General features: G+C 44.4%; 2 protein-coding genes across 3 annotated transcripts in view; both read right to left on the bottom strand.

Annotated features, from left to right (window-relative positions):
* fer1l6 (fer-1 like family member 6) overlaps positions 1–19,516 on the bottom strand; it is a 22,312-nt gene extending 2,796 nt beyond the window's left edge. The window contains exons 1-38 of one of the 2 annotated variants that reach the window (XM_034561960.1): positions 19,424–19,516; positions 15,945–16,030; positions 15,312–15,423; positions 15,029–15,083; positions 14,765–14,896; positions 14,611–14,673; positions 14,338–14,416; positions 14,095–14,251; positions 12,755–12,941; positions 12,008–12,109; positions 11,722–11,812; positions 11,520–11,637; positions 11,191–11,425; positions 10,851–10,959; positions 9,949–10,225; positions 9,199–9,319; positions 8,981–9,081; positions 8,516–8,618; positions 8,227–8,346; positions 7,909–8,061; positions 7,344–7,515; positions 7,095–7,219; positions 6,761–6,895; positions 6,468–6,617; positions 6,194–6,301; positions 5,907–5,969; positions 5,301–5,399; positions 5,024–5,210; positions 4,115–4,263; positions 3,904–4,026; positions 3,761–3,803; positions 3,217–3,261; positions 2,720–2,811; positions 1,869–1,991; positions 1,638–1,778; positions 963–1,090; positions 692–862; positions 313–467 (exon numbers count right to left, since the gene is read on the bottom strand). In XM_034561960.1, coding sequence (XP_034417851.1) covers positions 313–467; positions 692–862; positions 963–1,090; positions 1,638–1,778; positions 1,869–1,991; positions 2,720–2,811; positions 3,217–3,261; positions 3,761–3,803; positions 3,904–4,026; positions 4,115–4,263; positions 5,024–5,210; positions 5,301–5,399; positions 5,907–5,969; positions 6,194–6,301; positions 6,468–6,617; positions 6,761–6,895; positions 7,095–7,219; positions 7,344–7,515; positions 7,909–8,061; positions 8,227–8,346; positions 8,516–8,618; positions 8,981–9,081; positions 9,199–9,319; positions 9,949–10,225; positions 10,851–10,959; positions 11,191–11,425; positions 11,520–11,637; positions 11,722–11,812; positions 12,008–12,109; positions 12,755–12,941; positions 14,095–14,251; positions 14,338–14,416; positions 14,611–14,673; positions 14,765–14,896; positions 15,029–15,083; positions 15,312–15,423; positions 15,945–16,030; positions 19,424–19,440 — 4,627 coding nt within the window. In that variant the 5' untranslated portion in view covers positions 19,441–19,516. Of the gene's footprint in view, positions 1–312; positions 468–691; positions 863–962; positions 1,091–1,637; positions 1,779–1,868; positions 1,992–2,719; positions 2,812–3,216; positions 3,262–3,760; positions 3,804–3,903; positions 4,027–4,114; positions 4,264–5,023; positions 5,211–5,300; positions 5,400–5,906; positions 5,970–6,193; positions 6,302–6,467; positions 6,618–6,760; positions 6,896–7,094; positions 7,220–7,343; positions 7,516–7,908; positions 8,062–8,226; positions 8,347–8,515; positions 8,619–8,980; positions 9,082–9,198; positions 9,320–9,948; positions 10,226–10,850; positions 10,960–11,190; positions 11,426–11,519; positions 11,638–11,721; positions 11,813–12,007; positions 12,110–12,754; positions 12,942–14,094; positions 14,252–14,337; positions 14,417–14,610; positions 14,674–14,764; positions 14,897–15,028; positions 15,084–15,311; positions 15,424–15,944; positions 16,031–16,970; positions 17,723–19,423 lie in introns of those variants that run through there. The other variant, XM_034561959.1, reaches the window with a different exon arrangement.
* Positions 19,517–20,224: 708 nt separating this feature from the next.
* The window catches only part of prkag3b (protein kinase, AMP-activated, gamma 3b non-catalytic subunit), a 6,618-nt gene continuing 4,342 nt past the window's right edge, over positions 20,225–22,500 (bottom strand). The window contains exons 10-12 of the mRNA XM_034561501.1: positions 22,482–22,500; positions 21,844–21,937; positions 20,225–20,554 (exon numbers count right to left, since the gene is read on the bottom strand). The exon at positions 22,482–22,500 is cut by the window's right edge and continues 128 nt beyond it. Of these exons, the coding sequence (XP_034417392.1) occupies positions 20,523–20,554; positions 21,844–21,937; positions 22,482–22,500 (145 nt within the window). The 3' untranslated portion in view covers positions 20,225–20,522. The remainder of the gene's footprint in view (positions 20,555–21,843; positions 21,938–22,481) is intronic.

The raw sequence follows: 22,500 nt of genomic DNA, 5'->3' as shown, positions 1-22,500 counted from the left end.
CACGATATATCAGAAAAAAGATTAAAGATTAAGATGATTGTCGTAAAAAGGAGGAAAAAACAATGTAATTGTCGTTAAATTTTAAAACACATAGAATGTCATAAAAGTCACAGTAAAAGTCATAATATGTCATAAAAGGTCATAAAAATGAACTATAAATCCCATTATGGTATGCCATGAAAAGAAGACGTAGCGGGACGATCAGAGGCATGAAAACAAACGCGTCACAAAGCGTCCGTCACTCGTTGACGCGGTCGCCCTGTAAATGGCCCCTGGCCCCGCCCCCAGCCCCGCCCCCAGCCCCGCCCTCACCTTCCTGCATGAAGCACGTCTTCCCCACGAACACCTTGTCGCCCAGCGTGATGCGGCCCGGTTCGAACCGAGGCTCGTCCAGCCCGTTGTCTCGGCACAGCTTGGACAGCAGCTCCGACGGCTTCAGGCCGTCTCTCCAGGCGTTGTAGCCGTCGCTGGTCGGACGAGGAAAGGACACAAATTAAAAATACACTTTGCATGAAGAACATGGGCCTTTTTTGGGGGGGGGGGCTTTGTTCTTCTAGCATAATGGTTCAGCTGACTGGTTGCCAGCCCAACTGTCCGGCTTCAAGTTGAATTGGTTGCTAACTTTCCAAAAGTTGTCATCAATGTTTGGCGTCATAGACAACACGTCCCCGTGTTCCGCCTCTCGACTCACAGGCTGTACTCGGTGGGGAGTCCGCAGGTGGCCCTGTGCCGGCTGTAGAACCGGTTCTCCAGGTCGATGCGAGTCTCTCCGATCAGGTCGTCCCCTCCCACCAAGTCGTAGTCGTAGATCACCACCGACAGCAGCGACTCCAGAGGGAACGACGCGTGCATCTCAAACGACCTGGAAATGAGACGGAGAAAGCTCAGTGTGGGAACGTGAAACTACCCGTGGGGGGGTGGGGGGTGGGGGGAGGGGGGTACAACACGGGGGCGTCACGCACCTTCCAAACACGGGATTCAGCTGCTTGGGGATGTAGTTGTCCCGGTCTTTGATTTCGTTCTTTCCAAGCCGGAGAACGATGTAAGGGTCCGCCTTCCCGTCCGGATCGGCAGGGTGCAGGTTGGACGCCTGGGGGGGGGGGGCAATATTAATATTGTTTAATGTATAAACTCTGTCAAACGGAACTATTTACTAAAGTAAAATGCCGTTATTAAATGCAGTACGTGATCTGATTCATATGTCATAAAGGCCTAGTGTCGATCCAGTAGGTTATCCAGTGAGTTAATTTAAAGAAAATAAGGATTTTTAGAAAAGTGAGTTATTAAAATGAGTTTTAATGTGTATTCATTTCACTTGATGAATATTTAAAAAAAAGCTTATTCATCAGCTGGCCTCCTACACATGTATGGCCTCTGAGTAAATATGGGGTTTGATGGAAGAGGTGACATAAAAAAGTATAATTTTTGGCAAAGCCTCGTTTTTTTGTTACTCTTTTGATTCTCGTGTGTATTTTTTCAAGCCGAGTGACCTTAAAATACCTTCATAGACAAGTCGTGTTGTGTTTTATGTATTCGTGAATGAACAGATGCTCTCATCGGCTGTGCGTTCAAGCCTAAATGCTTCAGAACGTTCACAGCGACACTTTAAAACTGATCCTGAGCCAGCGAGGACGCACAGAGACGATGTAAACCCGGATGAGGACTTGGACCGGCCCGTTGGGGGGGATTCCTCGGGTGACCCCGTAGGCCCCTCCGGCCGAGTCTTCGTCCCGGTCCTCGGCCGAGTCCTCGCTCAGCTTCTGCAGGCAGAACCGGCCCTGCAGAGACGATGGTGCACAAAGTGGATGAGGGCAATAGTGCTGAGGTGTCCGTGGTTCTCTAGAGAACATTCTACCCGACGGCCTCACCTTAAACTTGCCAACGAACCGCTCCTCGGACTCTTCCTCGTTGGCTTTCCCCCGGAACAGCTCATATGTGTTCACCCAATCATTGAAGAGGCCAAACTCCGCCTCCAGCTCCTTGTTGTACAGCTGCAGAGAGATCGCACAACAACGTGAACACAACTGATTCTGTTTATATTATGCTGTCGATGGTGATGCGCCAGAAATACAAAACGATGTATATATTTTTTTTTTTGTATTTATATATATATATATATATAAATATATATATATATTTATATAAATATATATATATATATATATTTATATAAATATATTTATATATATATATATATATATATTTATATATATATATATATATTTATATATATATAAATATATATATATATATATATAAATATATATATATATATATTTATATATAAATATATATATATATATTTATATATATATATAAATATATATATATATATATATATATATATATTATATTTATATTGTCACAACTGACAAAAACCTAGGTCAGTGTGCTATGGTCTGAGGGAACCTGGGTCAGTGTGCCGTGGTCTGAGGGAACCTAGGTCAGTGTGCCATGGTCTGAGGGAACCTAGGTCAGTGTGCCGTGGTCTGAGGGAACCTAGGTCAGTGTGCCATGGTCTGAGGGAACCTAGGTCAGTGTGCCGTGGTCTGAGGGAACCTAGGTCAGTGTGCCGTGGTCTGAGGGAACCTAGGTCAGTGTGCCGTGGTCTGAGGGAACCTAGGTCAGCGTGCCGTGGTCTGAGGGAACCTAGGTCAGTGTGCCGTGGTCTGAGGGAACCTAGGTCAGTGTGCCGTGGTCTGAGGGAACCTCTTTGTACCTTGAGCGTGGCTAATTTGGTCACCAGACCCAGGTTTGGTTCCGGGGTTCCTTTTCCTTTGGGTTTCTTCTTCTTGTCTCGATCGCTGCCGACTGACGGAACAAACACACGAGTGGTTATAATGAGCGATGTTTTCGGTGGTGGACGCCGACACAAAGAGAAGGCAAGAGGTCACGCGGCAGGCTACACTTCCAAAACTCCACGCTACCATTTAGAAACCCACGAGTGACGTTGGCCTCATCTCCACCAGAAGAAACACACAGCGAAATGACAGATTCCCAGTTACCCTCCAGGTCACGTGATCATCTACGCAGGTTTGGACCACAGAAACCAGCAAGACCAGTCAAGTGCGTCCCCAGAGCTCCCAGTTACCAAGCGGAAGAAGTTAGAACGAGAGGCTCAGAACGAGCTTCTCGTCCCTTGAAGCTAGAGCGTAACTGGTGTGTCTCCCCCTAGTGGCAGCGAGAGGAGCTGAAGCTGAAGGCCTCTTTCCTTACCTAAGGAGCCGATTCCCTCGCTGAGCAAGCCCTCGTACGGCAAAGCTGCAATGAGAGTGTGTGTGTGTGTGTGTGTGTGTGTGTGTGTGTGTGTGTGTCAGGAGGGGAAATAATGGGATAACCATTTTACTCTATTAGTGGTAAAAGCAACAAGTCTCCATTCACGTAGCTGAACAATAATAACACACATAAGCATTATTGTGGACATTGATCTGATCTCTTTTAATAATACAGCGATTCTCAAGATTTAGTCGTGTTTCTGGAACCAGACAATTGATTGAAGCATCCAATAGTTATAGCAAACTGTATTTCCTCATCCGATTATCATTTTCATGACAATAACCCCAATTACAGGCCGTGTTTAAAGAGAGAGATTTTCAATCAATTTGCAGGATGACATGGTTTGCATTCAGGGTCAAAGGTCAGTTGAGACGAAACACCTTTGTGTTTAAATATCCTTTACTGATCACTTTGAAAACTCAATTCAATCAAATCATAAGTGAGTGGGTGTGGACGTGTGATGTCACGGGAGAGGAGTTCTGACCTTTATCGAAGACCTCGGGGAACGGAGACTCGTCCAGTTTGGCCTGCAACACAAACAGGTTCAAGAAAGGTTGAATAAAAAATATATATATATTATATAAATATGTTTCAGATCTTGTGCAGCAAAGAGCTTCAGAGTCCGACCTGCTTCTCCACAGACGCGTAGTATTTCGACCACCAGTCGATGACGCACTCGGCCGACTCGTCGGCGATGGTCCGCTTCTTCCTCTTCGTGGAGCGACCGCGGGTGCTCTTCACCTCGCCCTCCTGGGTTTAAAAGATTAATAGTTAGATGCTGACGTATTCGGGATTCATAAGAACCTTTATTTGTTTGTTTATTGTTGTTTATACGTACGGCAGCTTTCCCCCTTTTCTTCCGGGGTTCGTCCTTTGGCGTTGGCGCGGGTGGGGCTGGAGGTGGAGGAGGGGCTTCGTCCTCCACAGTGATGAGGAAGTCTCGATTCGGCGGCGGTGCGGCCGAACCGGCGGCGGACTGGGACGGTCCTGGTGGACGGAAGAGAAAGTGGGCACTACTGGTCTGGAGGATCAATGAGGATTCTAGGATCCTTATCATCATGTTGTGATCCTTTACAACAGGAACACGGACAAACTGTATGGAGGGACTACTTTACACTCATGTGACCACCGGGTGGTTGAGCCTCTGTGAACGTCTTCTTCAAGTGTGCAATATGTAGCGTGTTCTCATTTTTAGTATATATATATATATATATATATATATATATATATATATATATATATGTATATATATATGCAGCATCCGAGTCCAATACAAATTATCCCTCTGGGGAGGATAGAGGATATCGTATCGAATGTTTAAAAATATATTTTTTTTATTTTAACGTAAAAACATGAAAAAATAGAACCTCTCAACAAAGATTAATGTCGATCCCTTATCCGTCCCATAGCAACAGTGAGCAGCCCCCCCCCCCCCCCTTTAATTTTTTTTTTTTTTTTTATTTATTTATTTTATTTATTTTATTTATTTTATTTATTTTATTTATTTTATTTATTTTATTTATTTTATTTATTTTATTCAGGAATGAGGTTTCAAATTTCAATCTATAACTGTCCTCACACATGTGTGAATCCTCTTCCATGGTGGGATAAAAATTGTGAAAATCAATAAAACATATTTACAACAAAATTAAAAGGAGGAAAATGCAGCAGTTGTTGTTGCTCATACTAATAATGGAAACACACACACACACACACACACACACACACACACACACACACACATTACCCTCAGTGCTCTGTGGCTTTGGGGGCGGGGCGGTTCCCGGCCTCTCGGTGGCCGGAGGCGGAGTGTATTTGAAGGCCTTGAGGTTGTTGATGATGTGGTTTCCGACCAACGTGCTGCGACCGAAGGCCCGCCAGTCCACGACGGTGATGCTGAGCGGAGGGTGCAGGTGTTCGTTCTCTGGTAACTCCTAAAAAGCATCATCCAATACATGTATTGATCCCCCACCTGAACATCACCGATCATCTCTGTGGGCTCATAAAACCTGTGTCGGTCTCACCAGCTCGATGACGTCCACCAGCGTGGTGAAGTTGGGGTTGGACTTGTACCTCTGGATGACGGAGGAACGCAGTGTTTTACCTGCACACTCTATGAACACCTGGGGGAAGAGAGAGGCGGGGTTTGTTATTTACTCATGTTTTACACATTCCTCAGATCCTTTCTTCCCACGAGTAAATGAACTCGATATCAGGACTTCATTGCAGATCGAGATGGAACGATATCGGAAATTTAACGCCTACCGCGATAAAAAAAACAACGCAATAAGTTGATCATTTTTAATTTTCGATAACGAGATAATCCTTCCAACGGGGAAAAGCTGTAAAAATAATATAAAATAAATAAGAACGAAAACACAATTTCTTTAATTTCTCGTGGTGTCCTTTATTCATGCAGGTGCACCTTGTGATTTATGAACACCTTATTTAAGATCGTTTGTTTATTTAAAAAGATGTGTCCTATCTGTGATGACTGACACATTTATATTATTGAAACAAAAAGTAAGGTAAAGTGATTCCAGAAGGTTTTAGTGCCATTTCATGAGTATCACAATTATTTTGGCCAAGACAATATCTGTGTCTGTGTGTGTGTGTGTGTGTGTGTGTACCTGTGGGCGATCAACAGACAGCAGCTGAACCTTCTTCAGCTCCCTCAGACCCCAAAATAACACCTGGTGGACATAAAACACACACACACACACACACACAATAGCAAAGTGATTGGGTTGGACTATGAGACCAAAAGTGTTATTTGTTATAAGAAATACTTAAAAATGTCATCAACTGCTGGGTGAAAACTTTTTAACATCTTACCTGTCAAAACACACACACACACACACACACACACACACACACACACACACACACACACACACACACACACACACACACACACCTCCAGCCTGTAGGTGCTGAGCACAGGTCTGATGTTGGCAGGAACCGTGTAGATGTCTCCTTCCTGTTTCTCCAGCGCCGGCAGACTCCCGTCTCCGGACTCTTGGATCTGCTCGTTCACCACAGAAAAAGAAACTTGCGTCATTCTACAACCTTCGATTCCTCCTCGCGGCTTCATCGACCGACTGACCGACTGACCGACCGACCGACCGACCGACCGACCGACCGACCGACCGACCGACTGACCGAACCGACTGACCGACCGACCGACTGACCTGCAGCAGTTCGAATGCGGCCAGCAGGTCTCCCCCCGGCTGGCTGCCGCAGTGCAGCGGGCTGTACTGCAGAGTCGGCGGTGCGTAAGGGTCGGAGGTCAAGCGGACCTCGGGCACCGCCACCGTGGACCCCAGATACTCCGCCTTGCCCTTCGCACAGACACAGACACACACACACACATACACACACACACATACACACACACACACACGGCACAACAGAGAGAGGTGAGATCAGGGCCAAACGTCTGAACATGTGAAAACGTTAATTGATTAACTAGTCAAGCGGTTACCAGCGCGTCTTCGTCGTACACCTCGATGAGAATGCGCAGCGGCTCCTGCTGGAGGTTCTGCAGATCCCCCCCGAGCACCAGGCGGTCCATCAGCAAACACTGGTTCCATGTGGGACTGAGAGTCTGACTGATCACCTGGCAGCAACACACACACACACACACACACACACACGACATGAACACACAGATAGAGACAGTGCCAGCTCAGGAGACACAAACATACTCCACAAACAGAGAAATCTCCTCGTCCGAGAGGCTGAAAACAAGCATTATCGCTGTGCTTTCATACTTTATTGTATAATGCATTCCACCAACACAGTTATAAAACACTTACGTTGGTGGTCTGGCTGTGTGACAGACAGGTGACTCGGGCAAAAGGGTCCGACAGGCCCGTGGTGTCCGCCGCGATGAGGCCGCGGGCCTGATACATGTGGCACCTCAGCTGGAACGTCTGCTGCTCTGGAGACGCAGTTCAGGGTCACTTTAGCAACCAGTTGCTGGCCCACATATCACATCTCTGACCTTAGTAATTATGTCTGGTAGCAATTAGACATTGTTTTGTTGCCATCGGTCCGTCTCTCACCTGCACAGAGGAGGCCCGACGGAGGGCAGCTGGCGTCAGCGCCCCCTGTGGCCAAACGGAGCCCCGCGGGAAGGTCGTCCAGCATGTGGACGACGTCGAAACAGGATCCGAACCACAGATACACGTCCACCTTCGCCTGGACTGACAGGCCTGCGACGCGCTTCCCGGGAGGCTGCACACATGCAAACAGTTTGTCTCTGAGCGGCCGTCCTACATTAAGAAACACTCGACGGGGGAATTAAAGGGGACGTATCGTGATCCCTTTCAGGTTCACACTTGTATTCCAGCATTTTTACTCAAACATGTTTACATGATTTAATGTTCTTTTTCTCATACTGTCTGAATATACCGGTATTCACCCTCCGTTTTAGTGCCTGTCCCTTTAAAGGCGATCCCCCTCCTACAAAAAGCCCAGTCTGCTCCAATTGGCTTGTTGAATCTCATGTTTTCTAATCTAGTCAGCCCACCAAATATATATATTTATTTATATATATATATATTTATATTTATATATATATATATCTATATAATATGTGTGTGTGTGTGTGTGTGTGTGTGTGTTCACCTTCAGAAACAGTGTTATTATCTTGCCACAGTGGATTCCTCGGGCCTCCTGGCGGCCGGAGTACAGCAGGTCTCTGGCACGGAGCCGAGCGTACGCGACGCGCTTGTTGTTGCTTAGCAACCACACAAACACGTCGGGCACCGTGTGCTGGGGCTGCGGCGCGGCGTGAATGGCGTGCGGGCAAAAGTTTGGATGCACAGGGTAAATAAAGAAAGAAAGAAAGAAAGAAAGAAAAAAAGACGATGTCCTACACACAAATTGTCAGGAAGTAGATGAACACACACACACACACACACACACACACACACACACACGTACCTCCTCCACAAGGAAGCGTAGCTTGTGTGTGAGTTTTGTTGCATGCTGCAGCATTTCTTTCACACCACCAGCTTTTCTCTTCCTCTTTACCACGGACTTGGCCTCTCCTATCATACCCTCCTGCAACACACATACACACACACACACACGCACACACACACACACACACGTTATATGAACTGTTGACCTTTGAATATATAGACACATTTGACACGGCAAAGACGTAGCAGTTAATATTTAAGGAAGGTATTCTCATTTGGTTTTTCCCGTGCATCGTAGATGTTCCCACCAGTTCCTGTTTACACAGGATGAGGCGCTTCCTGTCCAGCTGGGTCAGGTAGCTCGACTTTAGCTCCGCCTTCAACTTGGCCTCCACCGCCGTTATGAAAATCCTGCAGAGAGACGCACGACAAGTCAGTTTTCTGAAATCGGAGGTTTGAATATTCAAATGAGTAATCGTCTCGTGTGCTTATCTGTACGCATTTACGTAACATAATAATCTGAAGGTTGAATGAAGCCAAGTTTAAAAATAATTTAAATTTGTTGACATTATCTGGAGGCAAAGGTCATTCGATCTTTGCAGCAATACATTTCAGCCATGTTTTTATTAATAAAATGTAGTATTAATGAGGCTGTGAATAAATAAACAAACCCCTCTGCATAAAGCTTCATAATATATAGTTTTTATTAATAAAACCAATGTTCCTGTAGATTCTCAGTGTCATCACGCTCCGTTTGAATATTGCCTGAATACCTGGCGTCCATACAGAATTCTTCGAGGATGGTTTTGAGCATAGGCTCCGCCCCCGGATCTGACTTCTTGTTTAGCTCGGCTGCACCGGTGACACCCTCCTCCTGAAAGACAATAAGAATTAGTTGGTGTGTCCCCCCCCCCCCACCACCACCCCAAAGATGGCTGTGGTTGTTTTATTATTTTGTAACCATAAACTGCCGATCCCAGCGTGCACGTACAAACCGCACGGCCATGTTGTCCAGAATGTTGGAGTTGAGGAGTCGGTAGGTCCGGTTCTCCCAGTGACTCAGCACGCTGATGCACGGCTTCTGCTTCTCCAGGGGGAGGTACATGTAGTGCCTGGGGAGGGAGGGGGGGGGGAGGGGGGGGTCAAGGTATCAAGGTCTCCTTTAAGGCATTTAGTCCCGTTTATTAAATGTTTAAAAGTTGAATTTAAACTCTTAAAGCAAGACTGGAAGTCATGAAAGACGAAATAACAAAAAGAAAAAAAAATAATAATTTGCGAATAATATTACAATTTCAAAAAAAATATTTAAAAACACACACACATTTTCGTTGCCTTGAGCTATTTGGGGTTATTTGATGTTTTAAAGGGTCCAATCGGATTTACCAAAAGCAAACAATAACTCAAACTAACCAATGGTAAAGTTATTGTTTTTAGTCTTCAACCATAATGGCTTCAACCCGCCGTCATAAGGGACAATCTACTGCAAAAATATAGCATCCACTTTTATTGATATTGATCTTCTTAGGTGTCTAGAATATATTTAGCTGCAGTTGTTATAGTTATAGTTACAGTTACATATAATCTCACTTTGAGGCCCTATTTTAGTGCCGACCAGCTTCCTTTTCCACTGGATTGGCCTAAAGTGTCGCTACAATTTACAATTAAAAGGACGATCGTTGCATTTATTTAAAAACGCGTTCCCCTCGGCCACGACTCAAAAAGCAACAGAGGGCGGCTCAACTTGTTCCCCTGCACGACGAGCGGCCTCAGCGGCGGCGTGCTGGACTTGGAGGTCGAGGGCGGGTCCGCGGGCTCTCTGGGAAGCACCGGGGAGAGAGGGGAGGACGGGGCGGACGGGGCGGACGGGGAGAGCGAGGAGGACGCCGAGGTGCTCAAGGTCGAGGAGCCGGCGACGTCGCCGCTGTCCGGGACGTCCAGCATCGTTGTCCTCCTGGCGGCGGGACTAGGGATGGGGACGGAGGACTTCTCTGGAGGCTCCAGGACGTTACCCCAGTTACCTGAGGGAGGGGGGCGGGGCCAAAAGAGGAAGAGGGTTTCTTTATGCATGTGGGAAACAACTACCTCAAGTACTCATTTTGAGGTACTTGTATTTGGCTTTTTCTGCACTCCAAATGTGTGATGACTTCACTCACTTTACAGATTGAAATGCAAAATATGATCAACAAAATAGATTTGAATATCATTATATCAGAATATAAGAATTGACAAGCTACAAAGCAGTATAACGTATATGTGTACACTATATGAAATATGTATAAATAAGTTTAAAATAACCTACATCCACCAGATGCAAAATGTAGGTGTGATATACACATTAATGCATCAATAATCATATATCATCCACTCCAATGAGAAACAAATAAAAGACACTTTATTCTAAAAAATTATTCTGCAAAATAAATACTTTTACATTTAACATATTTTTATTTATTTATATATATATATATAAAATATATACTAACGGAAACACTTTAATCTCCTCAAGTTCAAGACAATAACACAAAATACACGTATTAAATCAAATCAATGTAATAATGAGCCACTCGGTGTTTGTTACGCAACTATTATATCACCTTTAATTGCGTGAAGTATTTCTATTAAAAGGCGGATTTGGCGACTCACCCATGGAGAACTCGAAGCTGATTGGCTTGTCTCCGATCTTCCTGTCAATCATGCTGGCTTCGAATAACGCCCCGAAGAGCAGAAAGCTCTCGTTGTTGTTCGTATCCAGCTGGATTTTAAAAAAACATTAATTAATTATATATTTGTCCACGATGAGGCACTTCCATGTGCATCATCAGCTCAACTATGGACGCAAAGCTCTCCCAGTTGATATAGAAACGTTAAAAACACGTCTCCGTGGCAACGGCTCGTGGGTCTTTTATTTATTTATAACCGACCGGTGTGACGAAAACCAAGTTTCTGTGTTGAAGATGTTCTTAAAAATAAAACCCCTTCCTACCACAGGAGGAGGTTCCACATGCATGACCTCTGCAGCCACGGCTTTCCCTTTGTCGTCGTCGGCGGTTCCTCCTCCTGCCGCTCCTCCTCCTCCTCCTGCAGGAGTCTTGCCGTCCTTCCCTCCGCCTTTTCCTGCTTTGGCGTCCTTCAGCGGTTTCATCACCTTGCTGAGTTTGGACTCCGAACCCGACCCCGCCGAGAGGATCTCCACAGCCAGCTCCATGTAGATGCGACCTCTGACCCCCCCCCCCCCCACAGAGAATCCGAGGTAAGGTATTGAAGCTCTTAGTTAACCATCATCCCTTGTAATTGAATTGATTTGACGCTGACCTGTAGGACACGCCCTCTCCGATGCCCTCGTTGAGCTCCACCGCGTCGTCGGCGATTGAACCGCTTCTCACGGAGCCGTACAGGTTGATCCACGCCGGGCCGAACGTGGGTAAGAACCCTGAAGAGAGAACCAGAACACCGTGATCCAACCAACGACTCACATATCTCCCCCCCCCCCACCACCACCATCCCTTCATCTCACCTCTGTCGCCATCCTGTTCATTGGAGATGCGCCTCAGGTCAAAGTAATGCGTTCCTATGGCAACGTCGCCCATGCTTCCCTCATCCCAGACCTGTGGAGGAGGAGGAGGAGGAGGAGGAGATGGGGGCGTCAGCGCAGTGATGATGTGAATAATGTAACTGCATGTTTAAATATTGGAGTAAGTGCTCCCCCCCCCCCCCCCCCCCCCCCCCCCCCCCCCCCCCCCCCCCCCCCCCCCCCCCCCCCCCCCCCCCCCCCCCCCCCCCCCACGTGACGAGGCTCAGACCTGGAGCTTCAGCCTCTGACACAGAGGGGGAAACATCTCCGTGAAGACGATCGCCTCGTTCCACGCCGGCTCCGCTGTGGACTTCTGAGTGGACGTGCGACCCTGAAGGGGCGAAAAGGGAAGAAGGTTAGAGGATTTACACGTCCATTAAGCAACTTAGATAGATGTGGAGCTGTTATAAACATTTTAAAAATGACAAAGTGTCATAAAAATAAGTTTCCTTTCCTCACAACAATGCAGTAGAGATGCCTTTTGGTGAATAATCACATGTTTTAGTCCCACAGCGGACGGGTTTAGCCTCTGGTAAACGGTTACTGTGAAACGTAACAGTGTGTGTGTGTGTGTGTGTTTTTAGGGCTTTTATTGTGAAAGGTACGACCGTAAGTAGTGGTACTGACACGGGCGGCTTTCTCAGGGTTGAAAGGTAAAAGAAAATACAATAAATAAACAGAAAAAAATATAATATGTACACAAAATATAATAAGTAAAACCTGTTTATGCGAGTTGTTAGTTTGGGTGTGTGCGGTCTACTGGGAGCAGCGTTGATTGTGTACACAATTGAAATAACATTTATGTAAACATTAACCATCGTTTAAGTTTACACATGTGATTTATGTGGCTGAAAGGAGCAGCTTACAATTTGTTCTTGTGTTCCCAACTATTTAAAACCATTCCCATGAATATATTTTGAAACTAAACTTATTTATTACATTCATTCTAAGAATTGGACAACTGTCTTCAACCCACCACTTGTTTGAAGAAGTCCACCACCACGTACGGGTCTATGAGGGCCGTGTTGTCTCCGATGAAGGCCTTGGTGACGTTGGCCATGATGCTGGAGTTGTTCCGGGGAAGACCTTCAGCGCGGTACACCTTCACAGAGAAGCGAGCCCAGGGGCGCTCCGAGGGGTAACCTTCTGGAATCAGCAGGTTCCTGAAGGATCAAGGACGTCACGGCAACACACTGATGGATTTTTAACCCAAACGGATTTATAAAGACTTGTTATCAACCGGGTTTACCAGCAAACTAATATTACAGCAAGCCATAAGACTACGAGTCTAAAGCCAGGCTCATAACTCGGAGGATTCATGGAAAAGCTTTAAATCATGTTGCACCAAATGTTAAAACTATAGCTTACAATTCATAAAGATTGCATGTAAACCTCTATTACTCTAAACTGAATTTAAATATTTAAAAAGTGACTATGAACTTGAGAGTATTAACATTAAATCTACACTGAAGGAGGTCTAACTTCTGACACCAGATGGATTAAGCAAAATGAATCTTTAGTTAAGGGACAATATGCTGCTGCTAATTTCCTTTCCGGATCAGAAGATGAACAAGAGGACCGGACCAACTGTAAGTCTTTTCTGTTTTTACTGTGAAAACAGTGTATTCTTAACTGTTCTTTAAATGTTTTTAATCCTATATTATTTGGCCATTTTGCTCTATTAATTAACGTAACCAGTAAATTCATGCCAGGGTTATTTAAAATGGCAAAAGGTCCCAGTCACCAAACTGATCAGTGTCCATCCTCTGGGGACCAGGAGTATTTACATTTTTTTATTTATTTTTTTATCTGCTTCTTAAGAGGCAAAGGTTTGATTGGTCAAATATCTTCTCAACTAATAGCAGAGCGTCATCTGCATATAAAGAGATGCAATCACGACGGCTTTGAATTTAAATGAGGGACAATGAGGCGTTTATGGCATATTCAAGTGGAATAATATAAAATAATATGCTATGAAGAGACAAGGAAATACTGGAGAATATCTAATATTATATATATATATATATATATATATTCAGTATCTTTATCTATTTATCATATATTTGGTATCGCTGGAGATTTTTGGGGTTCTTACAATTTAAAATGACAGTGGATCTTTTTAAGGGTGTAACCCTTTTCTATATATCACATAAAAAAGGGTTACACCCTATAATTATATGGCTTCAGAGGGGAAAGCATACAGTTGAAAAGGTGCCGATGACTAATACATACTTCTACATCGTTTCTAGAAAATCTAACTGGTATAATAAAGCAGAAATACTGCAAAACACAATTTAGAAAAATAGGGTACGGCACTTGTCTATCTGCTCCTCGGCATCACTCGTTTTTGGTTCCGGCCGCACGGCGTCCCCCTTCGCCGTGACGCTGATGTCACACTTGACGTAACCTTTGACCCCAGTGCTAATGTCACCAGGGTTGGTCAGCATCGCCCACTTATTGGTGAACTGATGACCTGAAAGGGGGGGGGGGAGAAAGACACGTTGGGTTGGGCCCCCTCCCTTAACGGAGGGTAAACCATGTCATGAAGAGGTGAGCTACCTGGCTGGTTGTAGACTGTGGACACATCCAGCTTAAAGGACCCAACAAAGAAACTCCTCAGCATCTTGGAGTGCATCACCTGGAAAGAGTGAGATGCAGAGAAGGGACAAGGCTAAAGCTTGGAACTGGACCTGGCTAATCTCAAAAAAAGCTACCAGACCATGAAAGAACAACAACAACAGCCATTTACTTTCATCTCGCAATTTATATAATGTGAGTGTACACATTCAGACATGTAAACAATGTGTACGGATCATTATCTTATTTCCTTACCGTCAGCTTGATGACTTTGTCCAAAAAGACCTCTTTATAGGCAAAGAATTGAAACACGAAATACTGGCAGAAGGAAGAGAGGGGGACAATTAGAGACGTCGATGATTCGATTGGGGAGTTCCCTCCAATACTGTTATTCAGGATTCTTTCTCACCTCGTTGTAAAAGGGAGCGTTGGTCCCTTCTTTGACCGAAGTCTGCTTCTTCTCATCGCCGATCTCGATCACCACACTCGGGTCGATGTTTTCTCCCACCAGCTGCCGGGCCTCCGTGATGTTAATGGCAATCTGCATGCCGGAGAAAGAGAGTTACATCCCACCGCACAGGAAAGAGGAGTTATTCCCAATTAGGCCTTAATTATTTATTATTTACATATATACAAATACAGTCCATAAATGTGCGTTCTTGCATGCCGTCACCTGGAAGCTCTGTTGTTTCCCTTCGCACTTCTGGATACAGGTCTTCAGTTTGGCCCTGCAGGTCAGTGTCTCAATGTGATTATTATTGGAGTCATATAGAAATGTATAGTCCTGGAGGTCTGGCAATAAATTTGGATGTGCTGGTATATGAGGTATTTTACTTTTTTATATATATATATATATATATATACACACACACATATACATCAGTTTTTCTTCTTAAATACACTTAGTACCTGCTCCCCAAAATACCTCAAAGTGATGTCATGTGAATATTTCATACCTTTTATTGTTTGGTTTTATTCTGGTTCTGACTGCAGAGGTTACTGGTTGGTCCTCGGGGGCGTCTCCCTCCAGCAGGGGAGACGCTTCAGAGGGCACCCCCACCTCACCGTCTGTACACACACATTACACACACACACACACACACACACACACACACTTTTGGGGACATTACATTGACTTGCAGTCATTTCCTTGAGACTAACCCCTGACCCCAAAAATAGCTTCTTTTTTTTTTTTTTTTTAATTGCTACAAAATGACGTTCCCATACAACTAAACCGCACTTCAAGAAAAACATATTTTCTTCCAGATTAGAGTTGTGGCGAATGTTATAAATGTAAACAAAAAATAAGACAAAAATGCTACTAAACTACTTTTTTAGGTTTAGGCAACAAAACTATTTGAACCGCAGAAGCAAATGACCATCTTCAAATGATTTGATCGATTACATCCTGTGATGAACGATGTTCTGGATTGTACTCCAAACCTAAATTACCTAGAATTGCTGTTACACATTTTAAACACGAGACTGTTTGACAAGGGTTAGTCTAAGCCACAGTTATAAAGAAGTAGTCTTTTGATGGTAAGTTTGTGTGTGTGTGTGTGTGTGTGTGTTTGTTTTCCAGGCCTTACCCAAAGCTCCCTTGTTTGCCAGGACCAGGTCTGTGTTGACTTTCTTTTTCTTCTTCCCTTTCAGGCCGAACATCAACTTGGCCTTCCTGCTCACGGGAGAGGAAGATTACGTTCATTATTTTTTCCATTTAGATTTTAGATATGAAAACCATCTGGAAGCGGTCCAGACACGTCGAACGAGTGCTGTGACGTTACTCTACGGGGTCGGATCAGCCTCGGGAATTGCAAATGCGCACGGAGAGACTCACAAATGCCACAGAAAAAATTCACAAATATATTTTGATTTACAAGATGCGGTTGAAAATGAGGGCGACATCTGATTGGCTACAGATAGGTCTATGTTGAAAAAAAAACAACAAACACATGTGGAGCCATCCACAAACAAATGCAGTGCGATCCACAAACAAATACATACAAATCCACAAACGTATAGAAATATCCAGAAATTGAGAAATATATTTGTGATTTTTCTTTTACATTTATAATATATTGTAATATATTTGTGTGTGCATTGTAATGTATTTGTGAATCGTTCTGCGTGCATTTGTGAGTCTAATTTTATTTGTGAATCGTTCTGCGTGCATTTGTGAATCGAACATATTTGTGAATTGTTCTGTGCGCATTTTCCGACTTTTCTGAACAACTTCTGTGTCACATTGAACACGTGCTGATATGATTTATTGTCAATTAAATGAAATGAAAAACATTGCAGGATAATGTGAACATATTATGTATTTTTAATTTTTAATTATGTAATTTAAGTTCATTGCGCATTTGCAATTATTGAGACTGATCTGACCCCAAATGACTCTGCTGTTGTCAAAAGTTCTTCACGAATGGATTCAATATGTTCTTATTTAAAAATACATAATATGTTCACATTATCCTGCAATGTTTTTCCCTTTAATTTAACAGACAATAAATCATACCAGCACGTGTTCAATGCGACACAGAAGTTGTTCAGAAAAGTCGGTTCGATGCGAACAAAATGCTCAAAAACAAAAAAAGATCCTTCAAACTGCTCACCGCCGATTGGTTGAAGGACTTTCCGAGGGATCCATTCCGAGGTCCAGGTGAGGTTTTTCTCTTTCCACTAACAGGCACCAGGAGGGTCCAGGTCCTCCAGATAACACCTAAACCACTAGCGCCTGGCTGCTTCCTGCCCTCTGAGGATGTGTTGCCTCCTCATCATCTCTCAGACTGACAACTCGAGACACTTTTCCCCGTCCTGGACCGAGCTGGATATCACTACCAGTGCCTTCATCATTTGACAAGACTGTCAATAAAGACTTATCAAAACATCCTTCAAACCCCGCTCACTCTCCACATCTGCAGGCCCGATTCACCTGATCCAGTGTTAGACATCCTCTAAACCCGACCGTCCAGCTCGCCTCCTCCCTATTGTCCCCGTTGGGAGACGTCCATGTTTACCTTCCAACAGCTGATTTTCTTCTTTAAAGGTGTTGTGTTAGTTTGTGGCTTTAGCTGGAGCGACCCCGCCCTCCTCGAGTTATCTCAGAGCCGTTCTCCGCACGGGAGAAAGTTGTTTACGTTGACTCAACGCAGCCGCGTCATTCTCACAAAGAGGATTTCAACCTCTTCGAAGGATTTCAACCTCCTCGAAGGATTTGATCCTCCTCGAGGGGTTCAACCTCCTCGAGGGGTTCAACCTCCTCGAAGGATTTCAACCTCCTCGAGGGGTTCAACCTCCTCGAAGGATTTCAACCTCCTCGAGGGGTTCAACCTCGTCGAAGGATGTCAACCTCCTCGAGGGGTTCAACCTCCTCGAGGGATTTGATCCTCCTCGAGGGGTTCAACCTCCTCGAAGGATTTCAACCTCCTCGAGGGGTTCAACCTCGTCGAAGGATGTCAACCTCCTCGAGGGGTTCAACCTCCTCGAGGGATTTGATCCTCCTCGAGGGGTTCAACCTCCTCGAAGGATTTCAACCTCCTCGAGGGGTTCAACCTCCTCGAGGGATTTGATCCTCCTCGAGGGGTTCAACCTCCTTGAAGGATTTCAACCTCCTCGAGGGGTTCAACATCCTCGAAGGATTTGATCCTCCTCGAGGGGTTCAACCTCCTCGAAGGATTTGATCCTCCTCGAGGGGTTCAACCTCTTCGAATGATTTCAACCTCCTCGAAGGATTTCAACCTCCTCGAGGGGTTCAACCTCCTCGAAGGATTTCAACCTCCTCGAGGGGTTCAACCTCCTCGAAGGATTTGATCCTCCTCGAGGGGTTCAACCTCCTCGAGGGGTTCAACCTCCTCGAGGGGTTCAACCTTAGTTCACTTTTATTTCTCTTTTACGGGTGAGAGTGATGACGGAAATGTCTTTTACATTAAGGGTTAACATAACGTATTACAGGAGGAAGTCAGATGCTTATATTTATTTATTTTAAAAATGTATGTGCAACTGGTATTTACTGCACGGATCAAGAGGCAGCATTAAAAATTATATAAGTCTGTATTTGAGTTATAAGAATAAAACCAACAATGCTTTATTTCATCTCTCAAAACCTTCGGACTTCTTCCCTTTTTGTTCCTAGTGAAGACATGCATCTTTAAAAGTCATGTATAAATCAATAATATTCATAAATAATAAATGAATTCATTAAAATAAATTAAAATACACCTGCCGCTTTGATAATAAAATTGTTTTAACTTATTGTTTTTTTTTTTTTAATAAAATATTTTTCAATTGATTAATTATGTCTCATTATGTCACATTCCTTGTATGTGTAACGTACTTGGCAATAAGCAGTTCTGATTCTGAAGAACAAATATATCATTTTGTATGTTTAAGTAGTTTTTTTATTATTAAACGTTACACAAAGCGGTCTATTTTCAGATGGCCACCAAAAGGCCAATTTCTCAAAATGGTTGGCGGTAGTCGTGTTTTTACAATAAATAGAATGATTTATTTGTCCGACGTTATTTTCCCTCAGAGGGCGTTGGAACCAATGGTAGCTCTGCGTTGGGGTTTTTTTCCGGGTCGGTGCAGGAATGTTGCCACAGCTCCCAGTGGAGCACAATCCAGGAAGTCCAGATGTGAGTGATACATCTGTGAGTTACGAGGCAAATCCAAATGCTAAAACGATGCACACCTGTTCACTGACGATGTCACAACTCATTTTATCCTCTGACTCGAGGATCGGCAGGTAAACAGCTGAATTACCACATAAAATTAGCACGTAGCTGATTGGCCAATACAGTTTGTTGCTGGATGAAAATGTAATTCGGCTGCAGCAAAAGCTGAATGAATGAAAACAGCCTCACAGGCCTGTGTGGTGCTGATATATAAAGACCCTAAAGCTCTCCGTCCATATTCACTTGTGTTGGATCTCGGAAACAAAACTACTACGGACTTCACGTGCAATCGAGTTGAGGTTGGAAAGGATCCAAACCGGCCGTAAAAGCAACAAGATGAGCCCGTTGACTCCACGCCAAACTAATCAAAGAAGTCACAGGAGGCCTCCTACCTGAGGTTGGGATCCATGTCTGCGGTCAGGAGCCGGCGCGTCACCCATCAGTTGTGTCAGCAGGACGCCGTCCGCTGCATCGGGGGTCCACGCGCGTGTTTGCTCGGAGGCAAAGTCAGACGTTGAGGTGAAGCAACAGCCCGAGCGTGGTGATTGGCGGTTGAACTGTGTGCTCAGAGGATGAAGTTGTAAACGGAGCGTGAGGACGATCGTTGCCTTTTGACTTTTATTACCTGCTGGAAAGTTCAAGGGGGAAAAGACTCGCCTTCATTTTTTATTTATTTTTTTAGCTTGTTGTTTTTGATTGGTTCATTTTAATCCAAACCACGATATTTTCATAAACATAAACCAGGAGATTTGCTGCCTAAAGAGAAACCTAAAGAGATTTATAGCAGGAAAAAAAAATACAAAATACACTTCTCCTCTTTCCTTGTCATCTGAGCTATGTATGTGTGCGTGTGTGTGCGTGTGTGTGCGTGTGTGTGTGTGTGCTGGTAATGTGACCAGGATGTACGTGTGGTAGAGTTAACAAACCCACCTCTGGTAAACAGAGCCGTCATAGCTCATCAGACAGACATCAGCTGTATAATCACCTGATAAGAGTGGGTGGACTTCATGTACTATATTACAAACTCAATTTAAAGTAAACATTTTACGTGGAAAAATAGATAAATAAAATGTTTTTGCTTTCAATTGTACAATACTACAATAAATATTTACGATGCAGAGGCACTTTTGCTTTTTAATAAAAGGTAATTTAGCTTTAATATGGTGGAGAAACATTAAAGTTCATGTCGGTAATCCAGAAATCTTTCGGGGGGAGACAGTCTGCAATTTTCAAGAAAAAAATACAACGCAGCAGTCGTCAAGGTCGGTGTATAAAGTCTCTGGATGTGGTCCATCAGTCTGAAGCCATAACCTGTGGTACGGTTCCACACTGGTAGCTTCCCAGCACAACCACAGTCTTCTCCTGGCTGCCACTGGGCCGCATCACTTGGGTATGAAGTGCCTTGCTCAAGGGCACATTTAGTGCCCGCTCAAAGAGGAGGTTGATTTTCACTTTCTCGTTCCGTATTCGACGTCCGGCCGCCGGCTTCCTTCAGTCTTGACCGCGCGACCCCTCGTAAATATCTGGAAAAAGACCGAATAACAAGAGGAAAAAAAGGTTTTCACTGTGTTAAAGTTTGAATTCTCACACTTTTGTGACGAGAAACTATGAGCAGAAAACGCATTCTGACTGAATTTATGAATCAATTCTACTTTTACGGAGAGAAGACGAGCAGTTAAGCGCAATCAGAGCACACGACCTTCATTGGCAGGTGGAGTTTGCCCAGTTTTTACAATTTTTTTAATTTTTTATAGCCAACATGGATAAGAAATCTTAAAAGATTCCCTCAAAAAGAAAAATAGAACTGTGTGAAAAAAAACAGGCAAACTCGTATTCTGAATTCAAGACAACTTCGAGATTGGAAATTTCTCAAATTTCCGACCTCGGACCCCCCAAGCGGTCCGTGAGCACAGCAACAAAAAAAAGAAGCTTGTTTTTCCGAACAGGCACTGCACTAGTCCCCAAAACCACTCAGATGTTATAACACATGTTAGACACATCTGCCCCCCCCCCCCCAGATGTTAACAGATTCTTAAAGCAGAGATGGGTGGGAATGGTACGCCATAACAATGTGACACCTTGATGGTGCATGATTCCAGATTCACTGCCTTATCGAGGGATAATAATAATAATAATAATACATTACGTAAACTGCAGGTGTGCTTTCCTTTCATTTATTTTGCTCAAACTGGCCAAAGACAGATGCAGTAAATACTTGGGTACCAATTCCCCCTCATGTGATCCATTTAGGAGAATCTACAGAAGAGGCAGCAGCGGAGACGTGAAGATGCAACAAGCTCAGACAGGCAGCCAACCGGCAGCTCAGGTTGGGCCTCCTACCTCGTTTTGTTTTAAATAAATGTAAAGAGGCTAGTTCTCAATGGAGGTTTCAGATGAGATGGTTCGATGATCAAAGCAAAAAGGGTTAGGAACATATTCCAGAGGTCGATCTTTCGTCACTTCGTCTTGGGAAGTGTACTTGAACTTTTGATGTACTTCCTGGGATGAGCGGAAAGACCTCGCCTCGTCTTCAGGAGGAAGAAACGTTGAAGGCGAAGGTAGAGTTCGATGAGTGGGAACGCGGGTTGAGGAGGAGGAGGAGGAGGAGGAGGATGACGAGGAGGACGAGAAGGAGGAGGACGAGGAGGATGACGAGGAGGACGACGAGGACGACGACGAGGATGAGGAGGACGAGGAGGAGGAGCTCAGGTTGCCAGAAGGAGAAGGAAGCCGTGGAGGGGGGGGGGGATTCAGAGAAAGAGCAAGAGGTGACTGGAAAGAGGTTTGAGTCAGGAGTACAGAGCGTCAATACCTGCAGGAGTGAGCACCAAGGCCTGGAGGAGGTCAGACAGAGAGACGATGCCTCTCACCACGTCGTCGCCGTCCACCAGAACCAAGCGATGCACCTGGAGGGGGAAAATCACTCTTTCACGATGCTTGATTCAAACGCTCCGACAGCCAATGAAGACATAGGCTTCAGGTAATAAGAAAAGGAGGAAGAGGAACTGGAAAGGTGACAGTTCTGAAATGCTCACCGTGGTATTAGACATTAAGACCTGTTCTCCACCAGAATTAATGCAATTTAGTTTTTAATTCTTTTTTTTTTTTTTTTAAACGCAAGAAAACCCGCTGAAAAAAAAAATATGTATATATATATATATATATATATATGTGTTACTTATGCATTCTCTCTTGGCCAACTAACCTCACCAATCATATGAAACCACCGTTAGCTAGTAAATTCCAAAGAGAAATATCAATTTGTCTCATATCCTCTTCATTTTAATTTAATTTAATTAACTTGTTAATATATTTCACTTGTGAGCATCCAGACCTAAAACCGACCGCTGAGGACGAGCGTTCAGTGGAAAACAACGAACCACGACCGCATCAATCAAGACGTCGGAACGTCATTCGTACTGGAGTTTTAATAAAATATGTGTGCGGTACCTCCGCCTTGGCGATGCGG

The sequence above is a fragment of the Cyclopterus lumpus genome, chromosome 21 (genome assembly GCF_009769545.1).
Source record: "Cyclopterus lumpus isolate fCycLum1 chromosome 21, fCycLum1.pri, whole genome shotgun sequence".
NCBI lineage: Eukaryota > Metazoa > Chordata > Actinopteri > Perciformes > Cyclopteridae > Cyclopterus > Cyclopterus lumpus.
Note: the sequence above shows the minus strand (reverse complement) of the source record. Positions and strands in the feature narration are given on the sequence as shown.